The sequence below is a fragment of the Barbus barbus genome, assembly GCF_936440315.1.
Source record: "Barbus barbus genome assembly, chromosome: 6".
Lineage (NCBI taxonomy): Eukaryota > Metazoa > Chordata > Actinopteri > Cypriniformes > Cyprinidae > Barbus > Barbus barbus.
In genome coordinates, this window is record NC_136734.1 from 17,575,651 (window position 1) to 17,588,293 (window position 12,643).

General features: G+C 37.9%; 2 protein-coding genes and 1 long non-coding RNA gene across 9 annotated transcripts in view; 1 reads left to right on the forward strand and 2 right to left on the reverse strand.

Annotated features, from left to right (window-relative positions):
- LOC306871662 (tubulin-specific chaperone cofactor E-like protein) overlaps positions 1-2,387 on the reverse strand; it is a 22,641-nt gene extending 20,254 nt beyond the window's left edge. For 3 of the 6 annotated variants that reach the window (XM_079419748.1, XM_079419747.1, XM_079419746.1), the window contains exons 1-2: positions 2,278-2,387; positions 369-515 (exon numbers count right to left, since the gene is read on the reverse strand). The gene's annotated coding sequence lies outside the window, so the exon portion shown is untranslated. Of the gene's footprint in view, positions 1-368; positions 516-1,617; positions 1,811-2,277 lie in introns of all 6 variants that reach the window. The other 3 variants (XM_079419744.1, XM_079419745.1, XM_079419743.1) reach the window with 2 other exon arrangements.
- Positions 1,680-6,953, forward strand: LOC306871663. The gene is made up of 5 exons (XR_013784353.1): positions 1,680-1,821; positions 2,333-2,826; positions 3,042-3,611; positions 5,332-5,410; positions 6,624-6,953. It is a non-coding gene; the product is annotated as an uncharacterized lncRNA (long non-coding RNA).
- On the reverse strand, positions 6,883-12,641 carry LOC306871661 (gelsolin-like). 2 transcript variants are annotated; one of them, XM_079419742.1, is made up of 16 exons: positions 12,194-12,641; positions 11,270-11,466; positions 11,013-11,167; positions 10,705-10,866; positions 10,262-10,411; positions 9,896-9,985; positions 9,678-9,810; positions 9,280-9,584; positions 9,049-9,182; positions 8,730-8,820; positions 8,253-8,423; positions 7,942-8,116; positions 7,701-7,822; positions 7,526-7,603; positions 7,376-7,436; positions 6,883-7,286 (listed from the first exon to the last, which is right to left on the reverse strand). In XM_079419742.1, the coding sequence occupies exons 2-16, from the start codon at positions 11,460-11,462 to the stop codon at positions 7,117-7,119; spliced, it is 2,190 nt and encodes a 729-aa protein (XP_079275868.1). In that variant the 5' UTR covers positions 11,463-11,466; positions 12,194-12,641; the 3' UTR covers positions 6,883-7,116. The 2 variants fall into 2 exon arrangements, with proteins under 2 accessions (XP_079275868.1, XP_079275867.1); XM_079419741.1 differs by having other exon boundaries at positions 6,889-7,286; positions 7,921-8,116; positions 12,194-12,285.
- Positions 12,642-12,643: the final 2 nt, after the last annotated feature.

Sequence of the window (12,643 nt, forward strand, 5' to 3'; positions counted from 1 at the left end):
TCATCAAATTGGTTATTAACATATTTATTTAGGGGTGAGAAAAATTCTTTAAAATGCTTTTTTTCCCCTGCTTGTTAACACCAGAAGATTTTAATTTTTGGGACAAAAGTGTTTTAACACTACTAAAAAGTGAAAGCACTTTCTCAATATATTTTTCTAAGAAATAATAATAAAGGACTTGCATTTGAATGTATTTTGAATTAACTGATAAGACAAAAAAAGATTGTCATGTCACTGACCCTTTTGTCACACGCACCAGTGTTCAAATAATCAAAACACTAATACTCTACGCTAAAAAGCAACTGGTTTCTATATTAAGAAACAATGATACAAGGTTAAAGCCAAAAGAGTGAAATCTGTTGACTCACATTTGATCTGGAGGTCAAATAGGAGCGCATTGATGGTGGGCCTCCTGCTAAACAGCATCCAGGAATGGATCTCTTAACCTGCGGCCTTGTGGGTCAGGGCCAGGGGTGTCCCATAGCCCCTGACTCCAGTCTTCTAGACAGATGAATCTGTAAGTGTAAAGAGATCTTTATTGCTAAAAGATTGGCCTGCTGATTTATTCTGTCTGTGGGTTTCTTTCCATGAGCAGAAGTGTGATCTAAATCTAATCCAGCACAGACAGATACCTGTCACAATCTTCTGTGAAGTCCACTCAAAGTACATCTCACAAACGACACATCAAAGCAAGATTCATCTTGCTCCAAAACCTTGTCTGTCCAGACCAGGCAAAGTATTTTTTCTTATGAGAGATAGAAAAAAACACCCGTGGGTGGATGGGACTGCATTCCTATTAGAGGCCAAACATTTTTGTTTATGTAACTAATATTAGTGATACACAGAACCAATTTGTAATTTTTTATTTTACAGTTCTTAATGATAAGGTCCCATTAGATATTAAACAAAATGCATCATAACTTTTTGTTAAAAAAAATTAACTGTTCATTGTTGATTAATATTACAAGACACAACTTTTGATTTTAATAATGTGTAAGTAAATGTTAAGCAATTTACATAAGATTAGTTCATGGTAACTAATGTATGTAATGCATGTGTCAATTTTATTTAATTTCTTTATTTTCTTAAATATGTAGGTATATAGTATTTATAGAGTTGTAACTTTTAGTTTTAGTTACCTTTTCTTATAAGTCGCTTTGGACAAAAGCGTCTGCTAAATGACTAAAAGTAAAAAGTATAGTTGAAACGTTACAAAAAAGTTGGACACTTCTGCTAAAATCCACAAAATATTAAAGTCAGCATGAAATGGAAATTGCAATGGCTTTACTTTTCTATTGTGATGAATATCTGACTGAAACCGCTTCTCGAATAAGATAAAATGTAGGTGTTTGCTAATTGCTGTGAAAGGTTTCTTCGCAACTGTCAAAATTATGTTTCAAAAACATTTTAAATAAGGAATCAAATAAAATCTGACAAACAATCAGGTGTTTGGCTCTGAACAATGAAAGGTGGATTGGCTCTTTTAACTGTAAGGCAGGACTACAACTGTTTCTCATTTGAGAATGAATGTTTGTTGCATTAAAGTCCGTGTAAACCTGCGACATACTTTACTTCACCATTGTTACATATTTCCAAGTGAAACAGTCTATTACAAACCACTTGTAAATTGTCGATTTGCTGTCCTGCCACGAGAGTAGTTAGTTAACGTGACTCGACTTGTCCTCGGGTTCACTGAACGCAGTCAACAGCTGCGCGGTGCGCCTTGACGAGTTGTTGAATTTCAAACGGACGGCTGCCATGACAACGCGTTTGTTTGGGATTAGCGCTGGTTCGACCGGATTCTGCAGCTCTGCAATAGAAGTACAACGCTTTTGTTTAATACTTTTATGAGTTTTAGTGTTTTAAAACAATAACGGATGATACAGTACATGTCCATTTAAACTCGCTGTATGACTTCACGATCAGCTAAATATAGAGTCAAACAGGCGTAATGTACTCGAAAGTAGGCATACACAAATGCGACGACAGCAGCCAATAAGCGCGTGGATTTTATTTATTTATTTATTTATCTATCACCAAAACAACATTAGGCTGTACCGAAACGTAGTTCAAGGGTTTAAATTAAATAAAACATGTTTATAAATGCGACCTGCAGATAAACATGCAAATATCACACGATGTCAAAAAGAAAGAATATTTACGATGCTGGATGTCTGAAAAAAATAAAAGTATACAATGTAGCCTCATCTACAGGCTCGATAAATAAAAGGCGAAATATATGTGTGGTATTTTACGTGAGTAGTTTGATTCGCTTACCAGTGACTAGGTTCATCAAATCGCTCTGCTTGTTTTGTTGTTGATCCGTTGACAGTGTTTTGAACACGAAGCTCTGCTGTAGTTAACTTACTTCCTGCCTGAGGCTCCAGTGCAGACAGAGGGTGGCAGCATCACAGCACAGACGACAATCACATCTTATGAAATGGCATGAAAATATTTATTATGCATTTCGTTTTACTCTTTTACGAGGAAAAACCTTATTCATCTGAATAAATATGGGTCTATATGAATATTACATTCACAAATGTTGGTGTGTGCAACAAGAACGCTGCCCTGAATATTGTTTGCATTTTTGTTTTCAGTGTACAAACAACAACAAAATAACTGAGAAAAGTATTATATTGTGCAATTTGGAACTGAGCAAATGTGAGCTAACATATCCGATATTTGTAATATGTTTGTAATGACTCTCCTGTCTGAGAGGTGGCAGTATGTTGGAGTGGAACTGAGAGTGCAGCTTGTTATCGGTGGTGAAGAAGCAGACTAGGGAGAACCCGCGTGGAAAACAATCCGGTAAAAGTTGACCAGGTATTAAACACTTCGCTTTATACATAAATATTGCTAAACGCAATTTCAATCCCTTCCCTTCTTAACGCATTTGATGTGATTCAGAAAACACAGTATGTGCGGATGACCTGATATTCTAACGACACACGTTCAAGACTGTCAAGAATCAAGTTGGATTTTGTGTTTGTTGTGAAAAGCACGTTGTGCTATGTTTTCTGTATTCTTGCGTTTTAAAGGATGTTGGATGAAATGCAGTCAGATTCGCGAAATAACATAACGGACCGCGTTAATGATGATAAGGTGAAGAAGAAAAAGAGCAAGAAAAGTGAAACTCCAGACCAGCATGAACTCGCTGAAAGTCCACAGAATGAGAAGCACCATGAAAAGATGCAGAAGAAGAAAAACAAAAATAAGGAATCGGAGAATGTAAGCCTGCAGACACCTACAGACAAAAATGAAATTGAATGAAGGAGTGGAGGTTGTCACAAGTCTGCATAAAGTAAAAGATAAGAAAGCCCCCACAGCAGAGTCACAAGAGACACAGAAGCCTGCAAAGAAAAAGAAAGCAAATGTGACACAAGCAGACTGTGATGACAAGGCACAAGAAGAATAACCTGTCATTATCACAGGACATGAGGAAGAACCTGCCATACTATTTGGTACTAGAAAGCGCACGCTGTTGGATGAACCAGAAGTTGATCCCAATCTACTGAATGAATTGAAAGAATTTGAGTCCAGAAGCTCAAATGAAATCAATAAAATGATCATGTATGATCTGCTAAGGTTCAAGGAATTCAGAAAGCAAGGTAGGCTGATTATATCTATTAATATTTTTGATTTGTCAATCTTACTTTAAAGGGATAGTTCACCCAAAAATGAAAATTCTGTCGTCATTTACTCACCCTTAAGTATTTCCAAACCTGTATGAATGTCTTTTGTTCTGCTGAACACAAAGGAAGATATTTTGAAGAAAGTTTGTAACCAGGCTGTTTTGGGGCACCATTGACTTCCATAGTAGGAAAAAAATACTGTGGAAGTCAATGGTGCCCCAGAACTGCTCTGTTTCCCACATTCTTCAGAATATCTTCCTTTGTGTTCAGCAGAACAAAGACATTCATACAGGTTTGGAAATACTTGAGGGTGAGTAAATGATGATAGAATTTTCATTTTTGGGTGAACTATCCCTTTAATTATTATTCAGATCAGACTATATGATTTATTTACATATGAAGATTAATGTCATAAATATATAGTGCCCAAATAAAAGGCATGGAAGATTCTCTAATGCAGAAAATGAGAGGTTAAGACAGAAAGTTAGAGATTGTAGGCTCTCACAGGAGTGAAAAATGCTACCAAGCTCTTTCATCCAAAACGTTTCCCAGAAGAGAGACAGGAATTGACAAAGATGAAAAAGATCTACAAGTTTTTTGAAAGGATAGGTGAGTCTCAACAATCACATTGGATTCACTCACTTCTCGGTTGATTTTGTGTTTGAAAGGTCTAAGGTCATCATCCTCATCCTGCACTACTTAAATGTTTTTCTGTAGAGAGAGAGACATTACGAGACGCACTAGTCTTTGTGTCCCAGATATGCCTTTACACATGTTATTTGCAGGAATAGTCTAACCAAATGAAAATTCTCTCATTTACTCACCCTCATGTCGTCCCATGTACATATACATCTGGGATGGCATGAGTCACTGTAAAGGGTGAGAGAATTTTCATTTTTGAATGGAGTATTTCTTGGAATATGAAGACTTGTTGAATACATATTGAACATTGTGATAAGCTATACTGAAAATGTAAAATTTTCATTGCTTAATTTGTTCTAATCTTTTTTCAAATCAAATCAAATTTTCGGGTGAGGATTATATGCAGTTTGGGGTGGGTGATGTGGCAAATAATATACATTTCTTTCATCAGGATCACAATTTATGATCTTACAATTTAGACTCCATTTAAAAAATATAGCCCTACAAGGTAGCAAAACATAAAAACAAAAAGATTAAAAGGATACTTCACTCAAAAATATTTTTTTATTTTATTTAATCACCCTCAAGTTGGTCCAAACATTTAAAGAATTTTCTTTCTTCTGTTGAGCACAAAACCACATATTTTGAAAAATGTTGTGTTTTCAAAATTATTTCTGTAATTTGCCGGTAAATAATGTCTTGGCAACATTCAGCTTGTCTGTTTGTGTATGTATATATCTATGATATTATATCCATTGAAAACCCAGATCAATTGAAACCTTGGTGTTGTTGAAAGTATATTTGAATCTTTTCCAACGATATGAGAATTTCATAATCTCTGTAGATTACCATGGTGATATTGCTAGATCCAGAATAAAGAAAATCCTCTAAGGAGTTTAGTGTAAATGGCATCTGAGCAAAATTACACAGGTTACATTATTCAGTTTCCCAGTAAGTAACTAGAATAATGTTCCTACTTGTTCTGGCATGATGATGATGCTGCTGCTGGTGTAAACAAGCTTTGTGTCACGTCTTTGTCCTCTTTGTCTCATAGGGATGTTCCTCCAGCATATGTGCAAGCAAAGTGGCACCATCTTAAAGTTTGCTATGTGCCCGAATGGAGTGTTTTGGAGGTTAGTTAGTGTTCATTTATTTCACATTAGATTGTAGTTGTAGATCCAGCATTTTTTGTTCTATTTTCCATAGTGTACTCCAGAGATGGAAACTACAAGGCACAAGAAACCATTTTTTGCTGCTTCAATCAATTGACTTTTAAGTCGAATAGGACTTCAGGGACTTGATAATGTCCCAAATGGAAAGGGCTGCACGATATTGGAAAAAACTCACATTGCAATATTTTGTATTTCTGCGATATATATTGTGATATGAAAGAAAAGAAAAAAAAAACACCAGACGACTTGAAAAGCTCTTCTCTTTGGAAAAAAATGATTCGGGTGATTTTGTAGGCGAGTAAATCAGCATAGAAACCAAACAAATTACAAACATAGATAAATATAATAGAACAAAGATAAATTAAAGTGCTTTAAATTTTTCCGGTAAGTCTAACAGTATTCAGGTATACTGGTCGAATAATCAAATGTAAAATAACACTGCATAGTCTTCACTGTATAAATAAAATCTAATAAATCGGTGTTAAAGCTCCAAAAGTGATTTTTCTCTGTGTTTTGTTTGATTAACATTCATAACATTCAAACCTTAGGAACATTAAACTGCTGTGAACCAATATACCTTACCATCCATTTCCTTTATCAATGTTTACCTTCACCTAAGCAACTGTGTTTACAAGACCTGCATTTTGACAGTTTTGCGCGTAGGATAATGTGTCATTTCAGGCACAAATAGACGCGGAAGTGAACGGAATTCAGCGTTCATGTGAATCTGAGTGGCTCTTTACCGTGTCTGCACCGGACGCGAGCAAAGTACAATAGAACCCATTATAATCAGTGATGCGGTGCGACACGGCAAAACCCAGAGATTCTTCTTCGTTCTTTTTATGATGTACTGACACAAATTAAAAGGATTTGCAACGGTCGCTTGCTTTGTCGCATCCAGTGTAGACAGCGCGGGGCGGCGCTACGCGACAGCTGTCGCGAAAACGATCAGCATAATTAACCATCAGTATACTAAAATTCGCACATCCTGCTATATGACAATCGCGGATGTGCACATCACGATATCGATGCTGAAATTATATATCGTCCAGCCCTTTTGTTAATTAAAAAAAAATTATAATAATTGGATGTAAAAACCTACATATAGTAGGGCATGTTAGGACTGGACTATGTCTTTTAATATATTGCGTGTCTTTGATGTTGTTCCTTCCAGACATTGTTGACTTTCTTTATGAGAGAGTCTTGCCAGGCCTGGTGAAAGATTGTGAAGACCTTGGTAACAATGAGCTGAGGGTTGACCAGAAGCAGAGCTTCCTTCTATCTGACATTTTTCGGGACATCAATGAGGATAATTGTAGCGACAGTGATGAGGAGAGTGGCCAGAAAGAGGATGACAAATCCTCTTGAGCCATGTACAGATCATTCACACTTGTGATTGAGTAATATTCCACAAGTAATGAGAAAGACATTTTCAAGATGTACATGTAATGATGTATGAATTCCTTTTATTTTGAAGAATTGAATAAACTGAATTTGTATTATGCTTTTTTCTCTTTCCCATATGAAATGTAAAACAAGAAAGAGTGAGGTAAACGATGATTGGTAAATCAGTTGTGAAATGTTAGATAATGTTAAGCGTTTATAGTTAATTTGAAACATTCGATCAAACAAACAACTCTGTCCCTTCAACCCTACGAGTCAATTAATTACATTTTCAAACCAGCCATGGCCCGTTCCAGTGGGTTAGAACTCCAGAAGTCATGATCCCAACCCAGGAACCACCCTGTAAAGGTGGGGGGTTCAAAGCCCTGCTTCACTGTAACAATGGGAGTTCTCTTGTCCCTGCTGGCAGGATCTGATTCAATATATTTGGCAGCTATATTAGAAAAGACAAGAATAAAGATAAACTGTTAGCTAATGAAAATGGTTGCAAAATATTGCAGTTGAAAATAGGAAACTTCTCACCTGAAGTCACAACTTCTCTTTTTTCATCTTCACTGGCTTCATTTCCGATCCAAATGAAGACCTTGGAGACAATGGTTTCAAGCATTACATTGTTAATTTCATTTTCTCAAGTGCATTTTATTGCAAGTGTCGCGCACACAAACATTTTACCTGATCCCATGTGTCCAGAATCATGACATCATCTGGAGCCAAGTCCTCTTGGGTCATCTCTCCTGGCACCTCTTCAATCTAGATTGGCACAGAACGAACATAAATTGTGAAAAATGCAAGATTCTTTTCTGATTTCAGTGGACTATAAGTTGAACCATTCAACATGGAAACTCACAAGGAATTGTCCTGTCTTGTTAGAGCATGCAAAAAGCCTAGGAGGATGAGTGTCCATTTTGCTCTTGAGCCTTTCAGAGGTACGATACTCTGCTTTTCCTCCAAGAGCACTCCAGAAGCCATCTACATAGAAGTTTGAGAAAGAACAAGGGTTGTTCAGTAGAAGCTTATTTATATTCTGAATGCAACATTTAAATAAGTATAATAAAACACTCCTTTACCAACGACAGAAGTACACCCACCTCCCTCTGCTCCTTCTGATATCTCCGAAAGGTTCACTCCTAAAATGCTGCCAAGCTTTTTGGCTCCATTCTTTTCTGCATTACTTGCACCATGACCCAGCCACAGCATAGAGCCTGAAGCAGCCACCAAAACAAAGGCATCATTGGAATTTAGGCTGGAAGCTACAGGATCAACCTGTTTCAGGCAAAGTGAAGAACAACTGTCAATAGAGAACCAATTTTGCATAGATTTTCAAATGAAGAACATTTGACAAAATGAAACTGCATCATACAATGGTACATTCAAAGCATGAATGGACATTTTGACTCACCTCAACAGCTCGTGTGTGCCCAGCAGGATTGGCACGAACTTGGAAAAGGAGGACTGCAGAAGCCTTTGATTGGCCACCCTCTCGTGAAGTCCCACCCTTGTGCACGACCATTGGCTGCCCGCCAAAGATACTCATGAGATGAGGGGGCTCTTTGCCTTCAATTACTCGCACCTTCATAAACATTAACATTCAAACTGGTGTTACTAGTTTGTTTTGTTGGTATGCGTCAAGGACGTCCAATTCTGCTCTCGAAGGACTACTGTACTGCAGAGGACCAGTCCTGATTGAACACACCCAAACCTGCTAATCAAGGTCTTCAATATTACTAGAAACCTTCAGACAAGTATGTTGGGGCAGATTGGAGCTAAACTCTACAGGACATTTGCCCTACAAGAGCAGGAGTGGCCACCCCTGGTCTATATTACAGCAGACATCCAGTAGGTGAATACTGTAATCGATGCACCAAGCAAATGTCACCTGCACAGGACTCCCACCGAGCTCTGAATCAAGCTGGGCAGCCAGAATGGCAGAAGCTCCTTTCTCATCTTGACTGGACTCTTCCCCCTGCCTGTGGACATAAACAACCACATTTAATAAACCTTTGCAGGAATGGCTCATCCTATTGACAAAGAGAAGCCTAGCGGGCCTTAGAGATACTACCTAAAGACTCTGTTCTGTTACCCAAGTGTTTTTGTGTAACATGAGCAGACAAAGACCTTGGCTTATGACCAAATTCTTTCAGTGTTTATTTTTAAAATGGCTGAATGGATTCCAAAAGTAGGTCTATAGCTTTTACCATATATATATTATCTGCCCCTGACGTCCCCCATGCTTGTAGCTGTACAGGATGATATAACTGTCTCCTCCAAAGAACTGCCCATGAAAGGATGGGTCAACTGGTACCTTGTCCGATCCCTCAATGCGCCAGATCTTTCCAAAGCAACAAAATATAAAATTGTCCATTATTTTGTCTACATAAACACTTGACCGTTGCAATCTGTTGTACAATAGTACAAAAAACATTTACCTTTTTCTCTCCCTTCCCATCATCTACCATTCCATGCTGAGCAGCCATTGCCTCCGATTTGTGCAAAGATGATGCATCAAAGGGCACTTTCTTGATCTTGGCAATTTTGTTAGGCACATAGGCTTGTCCCATACCCTTTGTCTGGTCTATATCACGCCAAAACTTGAAGAACTGTTTGAAGAGAGGAGTCTCTCCATTCTCAGGGATGATCTGGACCTCAGTGTGTTTGGGATAGCCCATCTTACTGATGAAGTCCTCAGCTGTTTTCATGCCTGCACTCCTCTCTTCTTTATTAGCCTCTTTACCTGTTATATTAAAGAAATAAAAGGTCAAGATTTATATTCAGGCATGTTCCAAATGCAAATTTTGAATTAATTTGAATGATGTGCTGAGCTGACCTTTCCAGACAAATATCTTGCCATTGGAACCATGGTCCAAGATGAAGCAGTCGGTGGACTGCAGTGCACTCTGGGAAAAGGGGTTTTCTTCAGCCACCAAAGTCACAGACATACTCCCACTGGCATTTGACACCTAGGTAATAATGACCACCAGAATAAACCATCTAGTTAAGTTTTCTGTATTTCACGGAAAACCTAGAGAGTGTAGCTTACTGTACCTTGTACAATTTTGCAGACTTCCTGTTGGATGCATCAGTCTTGGTGTCTTCAGTCTGTGCATCAGGAAGATCAGGCTTCGGTCCAAGAATCTGACAAAATATAGTAAAGTATTTGCATTCAGAAAATAATATTGAATACACTACACAATGTTTGCCCTGATTTTTGATATTTTACAAACTTTTACTTCTAGCAATGAGAAAAATGTCTCTATACGAGTTTATTTTGTCCAGAATGACTTGGTCTGTGGTAGGGTGTGATCTTCAGTTGTGTAATACAAGTGTTTGATGCATATTTAAAAAACAAATGCTAGCACTAACCTATAGCGAAAATGACTAAATGAAACATTTTCCTTTTATTATACTAACCGTTAGCATCTTCTCGTTTTCTGATCCTTCTTCACATACAAAAAGTTTTGCTCTCCCACAACGTTCATTATCACGAATATCTTTGGAAACACCGGTGGCCTTCAGTCTCTCAAACTGGTTACACTTGGACCCACACCACTGGTATATCTCCTGATGAAAGTATAAAAGAGAATGGCATGAATACATTGGATACGTTATAACAGTGGTCTCCAACCCTGCTCCTGGAGAGCTACCATCCTGCAGATTTCAGCTCTAACCCCAATCAAACACACCTGAACCAGCTAATCAAGATGTTCAGGGCTACTTGATAATTACAGACAGGTGTGTTGCAGCATGGTTGAAACTGAAGTCTGCATGACCGTAGCTCTCCAGGAGCAGGGTTAAAGATCCCAGCCTTATAATAAGTACATAGGAAAAGGCAAAGCATTCATATCGTCTTTCACCTGTCCAAAGTCTAGGATGAAGCAATCACCCTGGTTGAAGCTGTCCCAACTCACAGGTACCTCAATGGCCCGGACCACACGTCTACCACTCACATGGAGAACTCGCTTCACATTCACTTCACCGGAAGCTACGTGTTTGAACCCAGAGGCAACTCCACCTTGCTGAAGAAACGAGAAGTAGTTTGATAAGCAAAATTATTTAGAGTTTTACTATTATGAACTGACCAAGTACCCAAATATATTTTGCATTCGAGTCCATTTTTGCATATTATGCATCAAAGCATGGTAAACGTATTAACTCTACCCACCATGTATTTAAGGCCTGATTTGAAGTAGCCTATAAAGGTTTTTGACTCATATCCCTGTACTTCTCTGTACTGGATGGGTTTTCCTCCAAGGAAATCATCCATTTGGACGGTAAAGATAGCAGCTGCCCCACTCTCATCAATTGAGCATGCATCACCTGGAGATGCCATTTAACAATGTTCATAAACACATTTCATGCACATCATTTACTAAGTGCACAGCACAGAAGACCTTGCATTTACACTAACAATAGTCTCACCTATCCAGAAGTGAAGGTCATATTGTAGATTTCCAGAATTTTGCTTTATGGTGTTGAGGATTAGGTAGGTATCGCCTGTGTAGAAGCCACCGTGAAGATTCTTAGGGACAGGCACCAAATCCATGCTCTCAATCCTCCACACCTGCAGGCCTGGCTGCTTTCCTGCCTTCTCAAATTCAGGGTGGTTCACCATGGTGCTGTTTGGAAACAACAACTATTGTAACAGCCATACACAATAGCTGTATTTTGCATGCTCTTGTGTTCCACAATCTATTGTTGAGAATAAGATTAAATAGAGGAAGGGTGATGTACTTTGTTCATCAAAAGAAACAATGGCAATTTCTCTCAGACTAGAACATTTTCTCTACATCTTTAAAATTGTTCTAATGCTTCCGCAAAATCAAACTGCTGGTCTGGTATGAGGTGGGTGATGAGGTGGATGAGTCTTGTCATGCCCTCAGGCACAGATCTCCACCCCCAATGGAAAAAGGAAGAGTCACAAAGGGCGGGTCTCTCTTCCTTACTGCAGAGGTGCAATGCACAACAATACACTTACCTGTTCTCAACCACTTTGTCATTCAGAAATAAACAGCAAAAAAAAGTTTAAAAAGTTACCCTGTTTACATAATCTGATGTAAAATTCAGTTTATTGGTTACTATAGTGATAATACCATAATTTTCAGTATAGATAAAAGTATTTTTCTAAATATCACTGGTTTATACCAGATCAGTTTAGTTTTTCAGTTAGAATAATGCATTAATAAATACAATAAATCATAACACTTTACCTACACTAAATGAGTTATGCTTGAGAAAGCTAAATAATTAATAGCAACATCAGATGGTTATTATGCATCAGGAAACAAAAGAATGCTTTTCAGTACTAAAACACCATCAAATAGAATGCTTTTGAAATAGGCCTACCTGTTGGGTAAAGCTTTTTAAAGGTATTATCAGCAGAAGAGTCAGACACGACAGCTGTAGGTTTGAGCACTGAGCTTCCGCAGGTAATGGGCGTAATCTTCAACAGGTTTGTCTCATTTGCATATGAAACCCCTCCTCTTATTAGTCAGAACATGCATTTTCTTCCGGAAAAAGCGAATAAGTTACAGAGTCTGCAGTTTAGTATTGTGTTATACATATGTTATATAAAAATGCACAGTAAATGTTTACACTGATTCAGTTGCTACAGTGTGCTATTATTTGTCTATAAGGTTTTGCTTTAAAAGCGCGTGTGTATATTATTCTGTCCATTCATACAACAGTAAAGGGGAGGCAAAATGAAACAGCTATTTGCTCAATATAATATAATCCATTGCCTGGGCTAACAAATATTGCAACTAAAATAATAAATATGCATTTTAAAACGTGTGG